At 32.7% G+C, this 21,731-nt stretch overlaps 1 protein-coding gene across 1 annotated transcript in view; it reads left to right on the top strand.

Moving 5' to 3' along the window:
- The window catches only part of LOC149560954 (putative nucleoredoxin 2), a 98,238-nt gene extending 79,601 nt beyond the window's left edge, over positions 1–18,637 (top strand). The window contains exons 2-3 of the mRNA XM_089827714.1: positions 15,364–15,963; positions 17,736–18,637. Of these exons, the coding sequence (XP_089683840.1) occupies positions 15,364–15,963; positions 17,736–18,404 (1,269 nt within the window). The 3' untranslated portion in view covers positions 18,405–18,637. The remainder of the gene's footprint in view (positions 1–15,363; positions 15,964–17,735) is intronic.
- The last annotated feature ends 3,094 nt before the right edge of the window (positions 18,638–21,731 follow it).

The following is a 21,731-nucleotide window of genomic DNA, read 5'->3' as shown; positions in this document are numbered from 1 at the left end:
TAAGTACTTCACTAAGTTGGATTTGAAGAGTGGATACCACCAAATCACGATTAAAGAGGGGGATGAATGGAAGACAACATTTAAGAGTACAAATAAACAATATGAGTGGCTAGTGATGCCATTTGGTCTCTCCAATGCTCCTAGCACATTCATGAGGCTCATGAATGAAGTGCTTAAAGACTTCATAGGAAGATTTTTGGTTGTGTACCTAGATAATATACTCATCTTCAACAAGACAAGCAGGAGCACATCAAGCATGTGGAAGAAGTATTACAAACGTTGCATAAGGAGAAGCTTGCCATCAATCTTGAAAAGTGTGACTTCTTCAAGTAAGAATTTTTGTACCTAGGCTTTGTGGTGTCCTAAGGAACATTGAAGATGGATTAAGAGAAGGTTGCTACAATTCTCAACTAGCCACCACCTACTACTTCAACTAATGTAAGAATTTTTCATGGTCTTGCTCAATTCTATAGGAAGTTTAATTAGAAACTTTAGTGTCATATGTGAACCATTGCTAGAAACCATAAAGGGTGGGGTCAAGTCCAAGTTTAGATGGACCTTAGAAGCTGAAAAATCATTTGAAATGTTCAAGAAGCAAGTAGCTACCGAACCTATTTTGAAACTATCTAACTTTCAAAAAATCTTCACCCTAGAATGTGATGCAAGTGGCCTAGTAGTAGGGGAAGTGTTGAGCCAAGAAGGTAGGCCAATAGCCTTTTATAGTGAAAAACTTAATGAGGCCAAAAAGAAATATTCTTCCTATGAGATTGAACTCTATGCCTTAGTTTGGTCCCTTAGGAAGTGGAGGCACTATATTTTGCCCAAAGAATTTTTGCATTCATAGATAATTAGGCTTGAAGCTACATCAACACTCAAGAAGAGTTGAGCAATAGGAACTTGAAGTGGATGGAATACTTGTAGGCATTCACTTTCACAACCAAGCACAAGAAAGGATTAATGAATAAAGTGGCAGATGCATTAAGCAAGAGAGTGTTGATAGTAAAAGAGGTATAGTTGTATAGCATTGGAATAGAGAGTTTTAAGAGTCTCTACAAGGAATATGAAGACTTTGGGGAAGCATACAAGGTATGTAATTCTGATTTTAAGAATCACTTTCATAGCAAATATTTTGAACTTACCTTGCATAATGGATTACTCTTTAAAGGTAACTAATTGTGTGTACCAAGGGGATATATAAGAGGTAATCTTATACATGAGAACATAATGACAGTCTAAGTGGATACTTTGGAGTCAACAAGACATTAGATCTGGTCTAAAGGTTTTATTATTGGCCTAAGCTAGTCAGAAATGTGACTAAGTATGTGGAACAGTGCATGGTGTGTATGAAAGCTAAATGAGGGATGAGTAATACATTTTTTTACCATACCTTACTAGTCCCTAATAGACCATTGGAAAGTGTGAGCATGGATTTCATAGTAGGATTTCCCAAGACAAAATAGGGCTATGATAGTATCTATGTGGTTGTTGACAGGTTTAGCAAAATGAGGCATTTCATCCCATGTAAAAAAACCAATGATGCAAGCAACATTTCCCATTTGTTCTTCAAAGAAGTTGTAAGGATTCATGAACTTCCATTAAGGATAGTGTCAGACAGAGATGTGAAATTCATGAGTCATTTTTGGAAGACTTTATGGGGAAGACTTGGTACAAATTTGTCATTTGGATCAGCATACCATCCTCAAATAGATGGTCAGACTAAGTTGGTAAATAGAGTGCTAAGTAATCTCTTAAGATGCCTAACTAAGGAATATGGAAAAACTTGGCATGTCATCCTTCCCAAAGAAGAATATCCCTATAATGATAGCAAGAACAAAATAATAGGTAAAAGCCCTTTTGAAATTATCTATGACATGCATCTTAGAGGTGTGTGTGAGTTGAGAGATCTTGGAGGGATAGAACAAAGAAGTGGCCATGCTAAATATTTTTCCTACACCATGAAAGAGATACAAGACCAAGTCAAGAGGAATATACAAGAAAATACCCAAAAGCTCAAAGCCAAGATGGATGAAAGAAGAAAGGATGTTCAGTTCTCTATTGGAGATTATGCCATGGTGCATTTGAACAAGGCAAGGTTGCAGAAGGGTGTCCCTACTAAGTTATAGATGAAGAGGGTAGGACCTTGCAGGATCATGGAAAAATATGGGGTACAAATGCATACAAAGTTGATTTTCCATCAGATTTAGGCATATCTCTAGTATTTAATGTGCAAGATTTGGTGCAGTTCAAAGGATAATTTCCTACTGATGCTACCAGTAGTCTAGGAGTTGAGAATGATTTGGACCCTATTGTAGTTCCTTCCACTACCAAATTAGAAGTTAACAAGGTGATAGACTCCAGATTCAAGAAAAATACAAGAAATAAAGTATACATGGAGCACCATATCAAGTGGAAGACCAAACTAGACTTAGAAACCACATGGATTTCTGAGGAAGACTTCAAGAAATTGGGCATCAACAAAAACATAATACCCATAGGAGTGACATGACTTTTCTCTCTAGGGTAGTATGATGTAGGGGCACCTAGGTGGGCTAAGGAATACTTAGGGTTCCCTTAGATTTTTTTTGTCTTTTAGTGGTGCTAGCCACACCACTAGGTGAATAATAGAGTCCATCTAGTCCTTAAGTGAGGTTGTTTAGGCTAATTTTTTCTTAGTTGCTCAATGTTGCTCAATATGGCTATATAGAGAATTTTTGGGTTTTGGAGGCTAAAAAGGTCAAAATAGTGTTTGAAGGACCTTATTAGGTGTTAAAAAAAAAAAAAAAAAAACTATTTAAGGCATTTGACATGGTTTGACATCATTGTGAGTAAGTTTGAGGGTCAGATGCTCAAAATTGCAAAAATTGCTCAAAGTTGTCAATGTCATCATTGACAACATTTTGAAAAATTTTCTTGCATTTCAAGAAAATTTGTGAAGAAGGTATTTTAACTATCTAAAAAAATTAGGAGTGTTGGTGGAAAGCCTAGATAAGGCCATTCTCAACCTATTCAAGGGGTTGGAGAAGTGAGTTTTTGCATTTTATAACCTAAACAACAAGATATGAATAACAATTTTGTGTTTTTGAGTGTTCTTGGGATGTAGATGGATTGGATCTAGGATTATTAGTGTTGAGAGTGTTAGCGTAGATTGTTTTGAGATTCTATACATATCTACTATGTTACTTTGTAAGGTTTTGTGTGCTTGAATTAAATATTTTGGTTTTCACCAGTTTGCTATCCTAAGACAAATTGTTTGCAAAAATGGAGTCATAGGGCCATTTCCCACCATAGGTACAGTAAATTCCCTTGGGATTTTGAACATGAACCCATTTACATTTTGTACAGTAGAGATGGGGACCTAGAAGGCCAAAGAGCTACTATAACAGTGATGCCCTAGGCAAGTCCTAACAACTTGGTTTGGCATCATAGGTTGTAGCGGAGTAGATAGGTCTAGTTGAATGTATGGATACTTCAACCTAGGCATGGAAAGGAAGGAATGGTGTAACCCCAATCCAAATGTGAATTTTTGATGGATGCCCTAAGGTGTGAAAATCAAGTTTTTCCATCAGACAACATACAAACCCATAGAACCCTTGATTTTAGGCTAAAATTCTTCTCCTACAGTACAATCAATTTGGTTAATCTAGACCTCCAAAATCCTTAAGGTCTTTGAAAAGGGTATCTAGAATGGTGGTCTTTTTTAACCCTTTGTTAAGGATTTTTCCAAGATAATTTTGTTTTAGTGCATTTGGAAGGTTAATTCCAGTAGCCTCTTTACAAGCGTTTGAATGCATTCTCACTTGTGGATTAAAACTTAATTACAGTTTTAGTGTTGGATTTGGTTTGGAATCTAGAAGGGAGTCCATAGATGTTCCAAGGTGACCATCCATCCATTTGGAATTCAAATGAGCATTTGGGGTTATTTGTGTTGACAAGGATTAGCAAGCAAGTTGTTCTACCTTATTGATGTGTGCTAATTGAATTGTTAGGATCTATTGTATAGTGTCCTAAGGAGTATAGGGTGAATAGAAACCCTATTTGGTCAAGTGCAAGACCTAAGAAGACCTTGAGAGGGCTTGGGGAAGAAGCAAGATTGGTTGTCACATTTGAGTGGTATTAGAGCTAGTTAAAGATTTAGGAAAAAGTGGTGTATGTTTATAGCTACTAGTGAGTGAGTGGGTGAGTCTAGCATGGTAACTAATGTAGAGTTAGCCAAAGAATTTTATGAGAAAAAGGAGAAGAATAGTATCCTTGAAGTAGCCTTGGAAGAGGTGAAGACAAAATTAGAGGATGTTGTTGATGCATCTAAAAGGAAAGAAGAAGAAGACAATAAGAAGTGTAAATAGGTAGCAAAAGAGGATGTGGTACCTAAACCTAAACCTGTCTTAAATGAGGAGCCCTTTTTTAAAGATATCAAATCCCTAGGAGGGAAATCTTTGGAAGTTGTGCCACTATTTAGTGGTAAATTGGATATTGATGCAGTGATGGATTGGATAGATGGAATGAAGAACCATTTTGAGTGTGAAGGGGTGTCAAAGGAATAGAAGGTAAAAGTGGCTAATTCAAGGCTTATAGGATCAACATTGATATGGTGGAAATATGTCCAAGATGAGAGAATCACCATGGGAATGAAGCCTATAGCCAATTGGAATGCCATGGTTACTAAGTTTAGGGAGAATGCCCTACTAGAAGACTATTGGATTTAGCTTCATAGAGGGAGACAATGATTGAAGAAAAAAGACCTAGATGTGGCCTCTTACATAAAGGAGGTTTAAAGATTATGTCTCGGATCTAAGAAACAAGAAGATGAGACAATAAAGGTGGCTAGATACTTAGGAGGTTTGAAGTGGAATATCCAAGAAGATTTTAGTTTATGGGCACCTACCACTATTCAGAGATGTCATCAACTAGCTCTAAAGGTGGAGGAAAAGAACAAGGAGAAAGGAGATTTCAACTTCATAGATAGAGGCAAAGACATAAATTAGAGAGGACAAAGAGGAGGTTACCAAGGTAGAGGTAATGAGCAGAATAATTAAGGTGAGAAAAAACTCATTGAGCAGACCAATGAAGGAACTTCTAGAGGAGGTTATGGCATTGGTGCTAGTATAGAGCATGTGTGCTTTCTTTTGATCAAGTTTCATAACAAAATTAAATCACAGTCTACAAAGGCATATAATTTTTTTTTTTAAACAAATGTGAAAACCCTATAGTCTCGAATCTTGACTCTCAATAACTTCATAGTATAAAAAATTTAAAAGAATTTTTTTAAAACTTAAGAAGGTAATAATTACTAATGGTTTAAAGTACTATGAAAAGTACATGTAATAGATAAACTTAAAAATACTAACATTAGTAATAGTAATAGTAATGTACATTAGTACAATTCTTTAAAAAATTAAATAATAAAAAGTAAAATTGAAAATCAACAACCTGAGATAAAATTTGGGTCATTTTTGTGAATGTTATCTCTTTTTCCTAGATTAATCTAGATTTTTGTCATGTTTCATCTCACTATATCGAGTAGTGAGTGGACATGTGTCATGAATCAAGGAAAAGAGATAAAATTCCTAAAATCAACTCAAAATTTATCTCAGGTTATCAATCTTCTTTACATCAATGGTTAGAAATAAGAAATAGTCTCGAGTCATGAGTGATGAGTGATACAATATGATTACAACTGTCATCAGTCATCATAGTGACTTAATTTGGGACATGTGCCCTAATTTTAGGAAGAGTTAGACTTTATGTTATAACATTTAAAATTAGTCCCAAAATAGAGATGAGGTAATTGGTATATCTTATATTTGATGATTGAAATCAATTCCTTTGACCATAACCATGGTAACAACCACAAGGACACATTATTAATTAACACTTAATAGATTGAGAAACTACAAGTACAATGTATAGTATACACTTGGCATATGGGCCATTACCAACCTGTGACTATGTAAATTCACAAATAATAAATGTAATGCTTATTCAAAACAAACATTGAATTGTTAAATTTTTTATTAATTGAAATGATTTAAAAAGTTTCCTTTTATTATTTAAAAATGAACTTGATTACACTCCGAAATGTATGCATTTGCCATCAATTATTGAAGTTTATTGTAGATCATATAAATTTTCAATTGAACAATGAAATTTGAAGCTTTGATAAAAATTTTAAAATATAATCTTTGACTTTAAGTGATCCTAAAATAAAAGGAAAAAGTTATAGCTACTTACTAAAGGGAAAGTTGAAACCATTTTTCTTAATAGTTCAATTTTTATAATAGACTAACAATTTAATTATGCATTTGAAAAAAAAAAAACACTCAATAGTAATAATAGTTGAAACAATTCAAATTTGAAAAATAACAATGAACAACAATTTACACATTTATAGTAACAACAAATTGAGAAACCAAAAATTAGTATTTTTGGTTATATTCATCATTGTTTACATATTGATAGCATATATATTCAAAATATCTGATTTTACTATTTATAGCCAAGGGCAAGGCCCAATCCAAGACTCAAGTAGTAATAGTTTTCAGCCCAAAAAGATTTCTAAAAAGATTTTTTCCCCTAGGGCATAGATTGGTTCAACAGAGTCTAGGGAACATGAAATATAGGGAACATGAAACACTACAGAAAGTTTGAATCCTTTGATGATAAATTGAATCCTTCAACCAGAAAGGTCTTCAAGCCCCTCCACAAAAGAATCTTTAGGTGATGATTATATTAATGAACTCATCCAACCATGTGTAGTCAATCTCGTTAACATCATCCAACATCAACCACTTTCATAGATAGTCCCTCCCAAGCCACTTCCACTTCTGATGAAAAGTCACTTGTCATTGATTAAGGCCCACCAAGAAGGGTTTCATTCACACATTTCTACCTAAGAATCACTCTCAAAACTTGTTTGATTTGTCTACAAAAGGGATATGCATGCCCTGTTCAACCGATACAATGATTTTGACATTGTCCTCTAAAAATTTCCTTCAAAAATATTATGCAAAAGCATCAAAATATCTAGTTTCTCCCCTTCTAGGTGGAGACGAGACATGAGGAGGTGGGATACATGTCTATAGACATGCAGCATCTCTTCTCATTTCTTAAGAATTCAAGATCGATGACCATGAACAAAGAATAATGAAAAGAAATGCCTAGTAGAATCTTCCTTGCAGACTAGAGAGCACATCCTCTGGTATCCTAGCCCACAAGGGCTTTTGTAGATCCATTGTGCTTTATCTCAACCTAATTGTTGTATCCACGACTCCAACCTTTGAACTCAAAAATAAATCTAAACCTACGAACATCTCCAAACTACCAAAATTGAGAACCAAAAATAGAATTGAGAATTTGACAATGATAGAGGAATCAAAGAGACTCTTTAAATAATAGTTTCTTTAAATTATTTGCGATCTTTTATATTTTAAGTTTTCATCTACCAATTACTTTACAAGTGTGGGAAATGTACTCACATTAATATATCAAACTACCTTCCCAACTACCTAGAATGTACTAATTATAGTTGTTAGTCCTACATTTATGATTTTAACCTTGATATGACATTCACTACATTCTAGTTAAGGGTTGTCATGTAAAACTTGGTGCATGTCTCCATTCTAAATAATTTTAGGAGGCTACTAGTCTTTTTGAGTAACCGACCCCAAAATACATCTTCTATCATTAAACTTATTAATAATGGACACTACACTTGCCAACCATAAAGGTTACTAGCCACTACACTAATCACTTGGAAAGTTCACCTTCAAATTAAATAATTTTTACATATACTACCAGAGATTAACCTCAACCATTATTATTTGTTTCCCTACAAAAAAATGAATTCACCTTTTACATTACAAAATCACTTTTGTCTATCCCAAAAAATTGCCACCATTTATTTATTTCCAAGAAAGATTTTTTTTTTATCTGCCACATTTTTAAAGATTTTTGTTAGGGAAATAAAAAATTTGACTGTATACATAATATTTGATTTCCTTTCATGGAAAACAAATTCATCCTTGAGCTAAAACTTGTCCTACCCGTACAATGTTGGATTCACCAACATTTTATGCATTTGTTTTGAGAGAGTTTTCTTAAATTTCTCTATCCTCTATTGGTACCACTGAGGTCAAAGAGATAAAGAAAGAGACAAAGGAGATGTATAAGGTGGAGTAGGATGCTATTGAGTTGCTGAAGTGCCTTGAAATGGGTTTTCCTTGGTGTGTCATTTTTTGGCTTTTTTGTATCTTGATTAGTAGTCATTTCCTAGGCATGGCCCTTTTTGTTGTTGTTGTTGTCCTTCTATCTGACTGACTTTTGTCTTTAGACTTGCCTATTTTGCGACTAGTTTTATTCTTCTTGCTAAGATTTAATCATTTCCCTCTTTAGATATTTTTTTATAGGGTTTTAGGGCCCCTTCAAAACCTATTTTCACTTAACCAAAAACTCTTTTTCCCTAAGGGCATAGGTTGGTTCAACAAGGCCTGGGGAACAGGTATTATAGGGAACATGGAATAATGCAAAAAATTTAAATCCTTCAATGCTAATTTGAAGCCTTCAATCAGAAAGGTCTTCAAGCCCCTCCATGAAGAATCTTTTAGTGGTAATTATATTTCTGAACTCATGCAACCATGTGTAGTCAGTCCCGTTAATGTCATTCTACATCAACCACTTTTGCAAATAATCCCTCCCAAGACACTCCCACTTCTAATGGAAAGTCAATTGTCATTGATTATGACCTAGCAAGAATTATTTCTTTTGCACATTTCTCCCTAATCCTTACTCCCAACACTTATTTGCTTCATCTACAAAAGGGATCCATATGCCCTATTCAACCAATACAATGATTTTGACATTGTCCTCTAAAAAATTTCCTTAAAAAATGTTATGTAGAAACATCATAATATCTAGTTTCTCCCCTCCTAGGTGGAGAAGAGATTTGAGAAAGTGACATGTATGTCTATAGACATGCAGCATCTCTTCTCATTTCTTAAGAATTCAGGATTGATGATCATGAACAAAGAATAATGGAAAAAAGGCCAAGTAGAATCTTCCTTGCAAACCAGATTGAGCACATCCTCTAGTATCCTACCCAGAAAGGTCTTTTGTAGATCCATTATGATTTATCTCAACCTAACTGGTGTATGCATGACTCCAACCTTCAAATGCATAAATAAATCTAAACATAAGAACTTCTGCAAACTTCCAGAATTGAGAACAAAAAATAGAATTGAGATTATGATAGTGATAGAGGAATCAAAGAGACTCTTTAAATAATAGTTGTATTAATTTTTTTGTGATCTTTCATATTTTAAGTTTTTGTCTACCAATTACTTTAGAAGTGTTAGAAATGTACTAACATAAATATATTAGACTTCCTGCCAAGCTACCTAGAATGTACTAATTATAACTATCATTCCAACAATTATTATTTCAACCTTGATGTGGCATTCACTACATTCCAGTTAAGGGTTGTCGTGCAAAAAATGTTGCATATATCTATTCCAATAGATTTCAAGAGGCTCCTGGTTTTTTCAAGTAACAATAACAATTGATAACAATAATGTATTAATGATACCAAAGTGATGATGAACAAGTGTTTGGGCTTATTAATAAATGACACTACACTTGTCAACTATGAAATTCACTAGCCACTACACTAATCACTTGGAAAATCACCTTCAAATTAAATAATTTTTCATTTACCACCAAAGATTAACCTTGACCATTATTATTTGTTTCACTGCAAAAACATTAATTGGCCTCTCAAATTACAAAATCATTTTGGTTTAACCAAAAAAGTTGTCACCATTTATTTATGTCCAAGAAAGGACTTTTTCTTATTTGCCACATTTTACAAGATTTTTGTTAGCGAAAGAATTTTTTTTCCAATAGATAATATTTTATTTCCCTACATTGAAAAACATATTTTCCCTCAATTTGAAATTTTTTCCTGCCCATATAATGTTGGATTCACTAGCATTTTTCAATTTTTTTCAGGAGAGGTTTCTTAAAATTTTCCCTACTATAATGCTAGCCCTGAGGTCAAAGAGATAAAGAAAGAGATAGAGGAGATGGATAAGTTGGAGTAGGATGTTATTGAGCTTCTTAAGTGCCTTGGGTAGCTTTTCTTTAGTGTTTCATTTCTTGTGTTTTTTGTGTCTTGGGTAGTATTTATTTTTTGGGCATGACCCTTTTTGTTGTCATTGTCATTGTTGTTGTTGTTGTTCTTCTTCTTCTTTTGTTTAAAAATTGTTTGTCTTTAGCCTTACCTATTTTGTGTCTAGTTTTATTCTTCTCGCTAAGATTTAATAGCTTCCATCTTTAGATTTTTTTTTTTTAATATGGTTTTAGGGCCCCTTCAAAACCTATTTTAAGTTCACAAAAACATTTAAATATTGAGGAAAAAGCTAATAAAATAAATAAAATTTATATTTGTAGCTCAATGAGGAAAACTTATTGCTTTAATGAGCATTAAAACTATATGATTACATAACTCTAATTAATTGGGATTTTGCATTTGAGATTGATCAACACTTAAATTGATAAGTAGGAGATATTTTCCACAACACATCAAATTATGATATTGCTATTAGGATTTAATCGTGTGATTTGTGAGTCAAACTCATTGACCCATAGTTCATGAGTAGTGGTTCAATGAACCCATCTCTCATGATAATGAATGGTACACTTAGAACTCATTGCATCTATCTGATGCTCATAGAGGTGAAGCACTAAGACTTCCTAGGAGGTCACCCATCCCAGTACTATGCCAGCTCAAGTGCACATAATCATAAAGTTCCCTACATGGTTAAACCCACTCTTATTGCAACCCCATTTGCAAAACCTTCACTAAGTGTTGTGCCTTATGAACTATTCATTATGAAGCCCCTTAAGCTCATCAATTGATTAGTAGGAGGTACTTTTCACACCAACTCAAATTATGATGTTGCTTTTAGGATTTAACTACGTGATTTGTGAGTCAAACACATTGACCCATATTTCATGAGTAGTGGTTGATCAAACCCATCTCTAATGAGAAGGAATGGAACACTCAATACACATTGGATCTAGGTGATGCTCATAGTGGTAAAGCATTAGAACTTCTCAGGAGGTCACCTATCCCTATACTACTCCAACTTGAGTGAGCTTAACTACAAAGTTTCCTCAAAGGTCAAATCCATTTTTCCTCCAACCCCTTTTGCAAAACCTTCACCAAGTGTTGTGCCTTACGAACCATTAATAACAAATCCCCTTAAGCTCGTAAGGCACAACACTTGGTGAAGGTTTTGCAAATGGGGTGATAGGTAGAGTGGGTTTAACCATGGAGGAAACTCCATAATTAAGCATGCTCGAGTTGGAGTAGTACTAGGATGGGTGACCTCTCGGTAAGTCTCGGTGCTTCACCTCTATGAGAATCACCTAGATCCAATAAGTGCTAAGTGTTCCATTCATTCTCATGAGAGATGGGTTCAATGAACCACTACTCATAAAATATGGGTCAATGAGTTTGACTTACAAATCATACAGTAAAATCTTATAGTTATTATTCTTACTACTCATCCTCATCTTATGTGTCCATTCATATACTAGACCTAGAGTATTTGATTTCTTCCAGGTTTTCTCATCAAAATTAAATACCTCAATATCAAGCTTGTGGTTCTAAGTTTCAAATATTGTGTGATGCTTTGCTAAAAAAAATGCAGTACAAGTATGTTGCAAACCTAAATATCTTCACTGCACCTTGTTTCATCATTAGTAATTGTTATTTCATAGATTCAACAATGTGTTAAACATAATTATATATTAATCCTACTTTTTCAACTAAATCACCTTGATAATGGATACTATAAATCATTTCAAGAATAGTGGCACCCATTTCCTTGTCATAAGATTGTGCTAGTTTATCCAATTCAATGTGTATGTTAAAGCTATATGCTTTAAAACTTAGGTTAAATAGGGTACAAAATTCACTGTTAGATATGGATAAAATATCCTCCTAGCTATTTTGGTTTACAATTTTCTTTCTATTTTCATCATGATTTTGAGTGGATGGCATTATAATTTCCAAGCAAGAGAATACTCGAGGTACTGCTAGGCATACTAATCCACTAACCAACAAAATAAGTTTATTTGTATATGCAATAATTCTTTTGTTAAATTTGAAATATTTTTTCCCATTTTTTGGATCTTTCCATTTATTACACAATGAAAATAAATTTGCATGATTTCCCTATATCCATGGATAACAGGATAAAAAAATGTCATGCTATTCATCAATGAAACCTATTTTTTTAATAGTTTGTTGAAGTCTATTATGTCTTTCTTTTGGATTGCACTTGTACTAGAGGTTTTTTACTTTAGTTTTCCCATGTGTACTATTGGTATTTAACTTTTTTGAATTGAAATTGAAGTTGATAACAAATGATTAAAATTCAAACTTTAAGACCTAATTTATAAATTGTAGACTTAGAACTCCTATTGGTGCACTATAAAAAAATAAAATTTTAAATTTTAAATACCCAGAATCAAGATTTGATTATTAAAATTTGAATTTGAGTTTCACTAGTGCTAGGAAAGAGAATGTGTACTCTCTTGTGATCCTCAAGTTTTAGAACAAAATTCAATCATAGTCTATAGAGGCATAGAAGATTTTTTATAAAGAAAATTTTGAAAACCATAGAGTCTCAACTCTCGATAGAGTCAAAAACCTCATAGTCTAAAAACTTTAAAAGAAAATGTTTAAAACCTAATTAATTAATAATTATTAATGGTTTTAAGTACTATACAATGTACATGTAACAAATAAACTTAAAAATACTAACATTACTAATAGTAATAGTAATGTACATTAGTGCAATCCTTGGAAAAATTAAATAATCCAAAGAAAAATTGAAAATCAATGACTTAAGATAAATTTCGAGTCAATTTTATGAATGTTATCTCTTTTGCATATATTCAGTCAAATTTGTGGCATGTGTAATCTCACTATATCAAGAAGTGAGTGAACATGTGTCATGAATCCAAATGAATAAATGAAAAAGAGATATAACATTTTTCAAATCAACTCAAAATTCATCTCAAGTTATCGATCTTCTTTTCATCACTAGTCATTCATAAAAAATAACTCCCGAGTCATGAGTGTTGAGTGATACAATATGATTATATAACTGTCACCATTTATCATAGTGAGTAAATTTGGCACACGTGTCCTGATTTCAAGAAGATTTAGACTTTATGTTATAACATTTAAAATTAGGCCTAAAATAGAGCTAAGGTTGTTAATCTATCTTACATTCGATGATCCAAATCAATTCCTTTCACCATAAAAATGATAACATGCAAAGTGATGACAACCAAGTTGGAAACAAAAAAGAACACATTATTAATTGACACTTTATGGATTGGCAGACTACAAGTACACTTTATAGAGCACACTTGGCACTTAGTCAAAGTTTTGTAGATGAGGTTGCAAGTAGAGCAGGTTTAACTACGGAGGAAATTTTTTAGTTAAATGTTCTTGAGCTGGAGTAGTATAGGAATGGGTGACCTCCTAGGAAGTCCTAGTGCTTCACCTCCATGAGCATTTCCTAGATCCAATTAGTGTTAAGTGTTCCATTCATTCTCATAAGAGATGTGTTCGATGAAGCACTACTCATGAAATATGGGTCAATGAGTTTGAATCACAAATCACATAGTTAAATCTTGATAGCAATATCACAATTTGACTTTCGATGGAAAATATCTCCTACTTATCAATGGATGAGCTTTAGGCACTTCGTAATGAATGATTCATAAAACTTAACACTTGGTGAAGGTTTTGCAAATGGGGTTGCATGCAAAGCAGGTTTAACCATGGAAGAAACTCTATAGTTAAGCACACTCGAGTTGGAGCAGTACTGGGATGGGTGACCTCTCGAAAAGGCCTGATGCTTCAGCTCTATGAGCATCACCTAGATCCAATGAGTGCTATGTGTTCCATTCATTCTCATGAGAGATGGGTTCGATGAACCACTACTCATAAAATATGGGTCAATGAATTTGTCTCACAAATCACACAATTAAATTCTAATAGTAATATCGCAACACTTAAATTGTATACTAAAATATTTTATTTTAATACATGGTTGAAGGTCTTAGTTTAATAAAATGATTAGATTATGTATTATGCATAAAAAAGAGACTAATGAGAAAAATGAAGAGGGAAAGAGACATTTCTACACCTTATAATTAGAGTACACAATTCAATATCTTGTCAATATCATAATCAAGGTTGTAAATTGTAAAAATTGGGATAAGTCTAGTGACATTGGAATGCAAAAGTGATAGATAGAAATAAGACAATGATATAGCATGGATGAGTTAAATAATTGTGAAGGTTACATGGGATGATTGGGTAGAAGAAACTTTCCTTTTAAGTTTATACAGCACACATAGCATGATGTCCAAAAATGAATTTTCATCACAATACTTTGTGATGATACCATAAAAATGTTTTATTAGCACTCGATGAATTCATATTTTCTTCCCAGTTTTTTTTAGCTTATATTTTGTACACATTTGAGGTATTTGACTAATGAGTGTTGGGATTCTCGATATGAAGATTCGGAATTTCATAGTTAGGCTTTTTATATTTTGAAGTTTTTGCATTTGGATCACTTAGTAATTAGAGTTTTTGGCTGTCACTATTATAAGTGTTTGCATGGGGATACGTGGATGCATCCAGATGTATTCTAAATCTCATTTAAAGGTTCTTTAGGTACATATTCCTCTTATGGAGTCTTATAAAGCTTTTGATAACTTTATCATTATAATGTAGATCAAGTGGCGTGTGAAATGTTTTATTTAGAGTGATGGATCCACCAGTGGATGGGCATGCTTGTGATAAAATGGTGTATGATATTCCTGTGCTACAGTGATCGATTTAAGAGGTGGATGGGATGATAGGGTTGATAAAGGTTGGTGACAAGAAGATTTATTTTAAGATCAAGAAAAAGGACCCATTTTAGTGTTGAGAGAAGTTCCCTAATGCACATTGGAGGATCATTAGAAACCTTATTCTAATTATTGGGATACTTCTATACACTCCTATAATGTTTATACATGCAAAACTCAAATCATTAAGTTTTATATCCATTATTGAAAGGTGCTGTAGTTTTTCATCTATGTGATAGAGCAGCTTCACTTCCATAAACAGTAAATTTACTCAATAACCAAATCGGCCAATGCTTTAATATGTTTCGATGCCCATCTAGAGTTATAGCTTTTTCAGTATTGTAATGGGTGCAAGCCGCTGATATACGTGCTAGAAACTCATTTGAGCCATAAATGAAATGATCTTTCTTGACCATGGTTCTGCTGCAGGTGCCACTTTCTGAGCTCGCAGGAAAGACCGTTGGTTTCTATTTTTCTGCTCATCATTGCCCACCATGCCGTGCATTCACCCCAAAGCTTATAAATGCATACAATAAGCTCAAGCAAAATGGGGAAGCTTTTGAGATTGTTTTTCTCTCTACTGACAGAGACCAAGAAGCTTTCAAGCATTACCATGCAAGCATGCCATGGTTAGCTCTTCCATCTGGAGACAAACTCAAAACAGATATAATCGAGTATTTCCACATTAAAAGAATCCCATCTTTGATCATAGTTGGCCCTGATGGAGAAACTGTGACAACAGATGGCAATGTGATTGTTTCTCTCCATGGAGCCAAGGCTTATCCTTTTACCAATGCTTGCGTTGCAAAGCACGACAAAGAGTTAGAAGCAGCAGTAGAGAAATATCCAAAGCAAATAATGCATAGCCTTCATGAACATTCTCTAGAAAGTAGTCGGAGGGAGAAATTCATATGTAATGGGTGTGAAGAACTTGGTTTTGTTTGGTCCTTCCACTGTCAAGCATGTGATTTCGATCTTCATCTAGAATGTGCTTTGAAGGATTTTGGTGGAAATGAGAAACAACAGAAACAAAAATAAGGATTTTGATAATAACAATAAGGGAGAAGAAGTCATTCGTGGAGGAGACAAGAAAGTAAAACTTTCCTAGGGCTTTTTTTACAATAGCCTTTTAAATGTAGTATGTGGGATGTTATATAGGCTGTTTGAACATTATATCTGTTTCTAGAGTTAGCAATGTTGTCAAGTTCCTCTAAAGACAGATATGAAACCATGAATAGGTTTGCAGAACATGTGGAAACCTTCCATAGTTTTGAAAGATTACGAATACTATTGATAAGGATTTTAATGAATAGTGATGGTGCAAATTATGAATGTCAAGAGATGGAACAATACAAAGTACTTTTCTGAAAGTAGATGTATGTAATGATTGTTTCTAACATTACTAAATTTCTAATAATCACTCATTATTCTCGTAAGGGTTGTTATAAAGAATCAGGGGAAGTTTCTTCGAAAGGGAAAGAAGGATGAATAGAAACATATATGTATAGGTATGAAAAATTGTATTACAAGATATTATCTAAATCAAAATATAAAAATGATTCAGAATTTTTTTTTCAACATTATCAACAAAAAGCATTATTTCATTTCATAATATTTATTCTACCATATATATTATACTACACATTTTCTCAAAATCAATGGAGCTTGGATTCATTCTTCATTTCTAACAATAATTTTGGAACAGGTTGTAGATGCATATTATCAATTATAAAATTAGTAGATCTAATATTAATGCTTGTAAGTAGAAGATATTTATAATTGCTCATGAAATAGGAAAAAATATCTACATTTATAATTCATATTCAATTTAAAGAAATACCCTTAACAACTAAATCATATACCAAAAAGGGAACACTGAAATACTGAACATCAAAACGATGCTGCTAATGCACAACTATTCTTTAAATCAATATCATTCTTGAATAAAAAATGCAATACAATAAGTATAAAGAATTATAATTCTAAGAAATACTCTACATTATTCAAGAGCTTATTATAAGTTCCAGCAGTCTTTAAATATCACACTAAGAAAAAAATTAAATTTGCAAAAAATAAGTCAATTTCAATTATTTAACAATTTTAATTTAAGAATCACATTTTAGTCTGCAATATTTATGCCATTAGATAAACTTGCCCTGATTACCACTTTGATGAACTAACTACCCATGTTATTCTACTCACATATGCGATAGTCCATAACTTCTATAAGACACCACGTATAAGATTATGACTGTAGGCTGAAATGTACCAATTCCATTGTTACTGCAACAACTTTTATAGTTCTAGAAATATATTTGAAAAACCGTTAAATTTCTTTCTTTCAACATTTGTGTCTTCTTCTAGATTTCATCATTTCCCTCCAATGTTATTAGCTTTCCTTTCAATAGAGTCTATTTCCATGCTCCTCTTTTCCCTCCCAAACGTTTCTAATCTCCTTTTGGAGTATCCTATTTTTCTTTTCAATGGGTCTACAGTGGGAAAGGTGAAACATTGGAAGGAAAAAGCTGCACTCCTAACTCATGAAAATCTCATATGATTGAATTATTTATTTGCTTTAAGGTGCTGTAGCTTATTATCTCTGTGAATAAGTAGCTCCACCTCAATAAACACTAGATTTGCTCAACAACCAAATGACTTAAATGCTTTAATTTGTTTACATGGCCATCTATTAGAGTTCTTAATTTATAATCAATCCTTTGCATCGTAATGGGTAGAAATGTGTTAGAAGCTTTGTAGAGTCATAAATGAGATGAAAATTCTTGACCATGATACTCCTGCAGGTGCCAATTTCTGAGCTCGAAGGTAAGATGGTCGGTTTATATTTTGCTGCTGATTGGTGTCCGGCTTGCCCATCATTCACACGAAAGCTTATTAATGTATACAACGAGCTGAAGGAAAACGGAGAAGACTTTGAGATTGTTTACCTCTCTAGTGACCGAAGCCGATATGGTTTTAAAAAACACCATGGAAGCATGCCATGGTTAGCTCTTCCATTCGAAGACAAACTGAAGAAGGATCTCAGCGAGTACTTTGAGAATAAAAGAATTCCATCTTTGATCATAGTTGGAGCTGATGGAGAAACTGTGACAAAAGATGGGAGCACCATTGTTACTCTCCATGGGGCGAAGGCTTATCCCTTTACTCCTGCTTGTGTCCCAAAGCTCGAAAAAGAGTTAGAAGCAGCGGTGGAGAAATATCCAAAGGACTTAATGCATGGCTTGCATAAACATTCCCTGGAATTGACTCGGAGGCCGAACTACATATGTAATGGGTGTCGGGAATCTGGGTTTTCATGGTCGTTCTGCTGCCAAGGATGTGATTTTGATCTTCATCCAGATTGTGCTTTCAAGGATTCTGATAAGCAATCTGATGGAAATGAGGATCTATATTTGATGTTAGGTGGTTATCGAATTTGGGCACGTGAAGACGATGATTATCGACGGGTTTAAGAATGCGAGAAAGTTACGGCTTTTTCTACTATAGGTCTTTCAATATAATATATGGAACACTGCAGCTTAATATATATGGATGATTATATAGACTTTCAACATAATGTATTAAAGATTTTATAGGCACTTTAAACTCAATATATGGACCCTATGTCCATAATGTATGGAAGATTATATAGACTCTTTGAACATAATATTTCAAAGATTATATTATATAGTCAATTAGAGCTAAATATATGGATGATTATACGGTTACTTTAAGTTTAATACATGGATGATTATATAGGGACTTTGGGCATAATGTATTAAAGATTACATAGGCATTTTGAACAGATTATCCTCTCTTTTTATTGTTATGGATAAATTCTTATGACTTTAAGTTTTTTATTCTCTCCCACAAAGTTGTATATAAAAACTTTAATGAGATAAAACTTGTTTGGTCCCTTTATGATCTCAACATATCATATCATATGGAATACAATATCTGGTCACAAAATATATTTCAACTGATTTTGGATGTTTATGTGTAATTTTGGTAGAATTTTAAGTATTATTTGTGAATTTTATCATGCAAATAGTTCTCAGTTTATTATGTGTAAATAGTACAAAACTCTTTTATTAGGGTTGGTAAAACAAGTGTTTTTTTGAAGCATAATTATAAATTTTGCACTTTATTTATTGTAGTTTATATATTTTTATTACAAGAGGCAGGGGAAGGTTCATGAACCCAAGTAACAACAAAGTAACAATAGTCTTCACTATCCTGGGCCATTATAGCTAAGCAATAGAGAACAACAACACTAGCCCAAACAACCAGAGCTAGTCAACCTAATTAATCAAAAATAGCTATAAGTTTCTAGATTAATTGATGTCCCAAACAAAAATACTAAGAATAGTAAAGAATATAAAAAAATCCATCCCAACCAATGTTGGGGCCCAAAGTTTTGGTAAGAGATACTTGTTTCTCGAAATAATTACATGGGAGAAAAAAAAAACAAAGAAAATTTGAAAAAAATACTTATCATAGTAAGTACAATATCTAAAACTAGAACAATATTAGTGTTGGTAGCCTATTCATGCATAGAATTGAGAATACATATTTTTGTGATGCGTGATTGTAAACTTTGCACTTTATGTAGTGTAGTTTATTATTATCACTATTATAAGAGGCATAACAACAAAGTAACAACAATCCTCACTACCCTGGGACATTACAACCAATATGCAGAGAAGAACATCACTATCACAAACAAGCAGAGCTCTACCAATCAATGAAATTAATAAAAAAACTATAATTTTCTAGAGTAATTCATGTGCCAAACCATAATACTAATACTACTAAAGCACATAAAAAAATTCTAATCCAACCAACATTGGATTCTCAAGTTCAGGTAATAGATACTTAAGATGCTTCTTGAAATAAGTACATGGGAGAAAACAATAACAAATCAAAATAAAAAAAATGTTATCATAATAAGCACAGTATCTAAAAATAACGCATAAAAAAAAAAAAATAGAGCCACCTTAATTGGGCCTCTTTGATGTTTTCCCAATCATTAACCAATATTCTGAGGTGCTACAACCAACTCATGACATCCTCAAGAATCTTTTCTTCATCAAACTTATCATCCAAAATCTAACCAACCTTCTTCAATTTGATCCTTTCAGTGATGGTTTTGAAGACAACCCTTCTCATGATCTCCATTTAAACCTTGCAGATAGTCAAAACTGCAACCTCGACCTCAATATTAGTAATGGCCACCACAAGCTTTTTGGAAAGGATGTTAACATTATCATTGAGGTCCTTAATCTGACTTGATAAGTTCCTCTCCACACAATCCATCTTATTTTGCACTTTGATTAGAGGGTCCTCCATTGTTTTAATTTCTTCCCCGACCTATTGTTTAACTTGTTTTTCAGTTCTCGGGATATCGTAATTCAGCCCCAAGTTGACCTCAATTTGAGTTTCCTCAGTGTCCTACTCCTCTTCTTCAACCTTTTCCACTTCTTCAGCTTCATAGTCTTCATCCTTAGTAGCACTTTCCTCCACCTTTTTAGGGGTTTCCTCAACTTAAGTTTCATAGTTTCTGTTAATATGATGCTATCAAAATTTAAAATTTAAAATCTTTTTATAATTGAATACTATTGATACATTACATTTAAATAATTCAATTTCAATGCACTCCATATAACCTCACTATTCTCTCTCTATATATTAGGTAATATAAGGTGAAAAAGTCAATTTTATTTTATAAAAATTTTTGGAAATGTTTTTAGTAATTTGTTTGAGAATTCTTCTATAATATATTAATTTCCAAATGGTATTTTATAAGTCATTTATATAATTATGTTATAAAATTAGTTGAAAAAATTTATATATAGTATTCTATCATTGTAATTTTATCTATATAATCTTACAAGAGTTTTAACATTATCGCATTTTACATCACATATCTTTCTTAGGGAGTGGGTATGTGCAGGATCATGATGTGCCACAAAAAGTGGTGATCTAAAAAATTTGTAGTCTTAAAATATCTCAAACCATTTCAAAATCTATTCCAACTTTTTTCCCACCCACCCTGATACTAAATGAAAACAATTAATATCTTTATAAGGTCTACTATATCTTTTGATATTAAACTTATATGGTCAATTTTAAAAACATCTTATAAATGTGCTTTTGGTCTATTTTTATGTGATTTTTACTTCAAATATGTAGCTGACGACTCTTTTTTCACCAAAATTTGATGAAATGAAAAGGGTTTCTTAAGAATGTCCTTATCTTTCTATAAATGCAAGGTTTGTCAAATTATGAGTTTAGTAAATAATTATTACTTATTTTCTAATGTAGTTATGTATAAAGTGTTGACTGACACACTACTTGAAAAACAACTGTAACTTTCAAATGATATAACATTTTTAAAATCCAAAAGATGCATCACATTCTATGCTTCTTCTACTAAAAGGAGAAAAAATGAAAAATTGAATTTTTCAGAGTTTTGAATTAGTTAAGGTGGTCAGACACGTGAGTTTTTTAATTCCAAAAATACTAAAGTCAAAAATTAATTATTAATTATTTATTTAAAATAAAAATACCCAAAAATATGTTCACATCCAAGCATGAGTCTACTACTTATATCTAGAATATTATTAAAAAATATTATCATTTGATTTTGATTAAGGTGGTCAGACATACGTTTACTTCTTATTTTTGTTCTAAAATTTTTGTAATATTGCATTAAAATTCAAAATTTTGACCAATCAATTTTTATTTTTCTGAGATAAGTTCTAGTATTTTAGAAACTAGATTCAATTTTCTAGAGATTC

Source organism: Cupressus sempervirens, chromosome 4, assembly GCF_028749045.1.
Source record: "Cupressus sempervirens isolate cs-2001-9-10 chromosome 4, ASM2874904v1, whole genome shotgun sequence".
Lineage (NCBI taxonomy): Eukaryota > Viridiplantae > Streptophyta > Pinopsida > Cupressales > Cupressaceae > Cupressus > Cupressus sempervirens.
The sequence above is the reverse complement of the archived record's forward strand: the minus strand, read 5'-3'. Positions and strand labels throughout refer to the sequence as shown.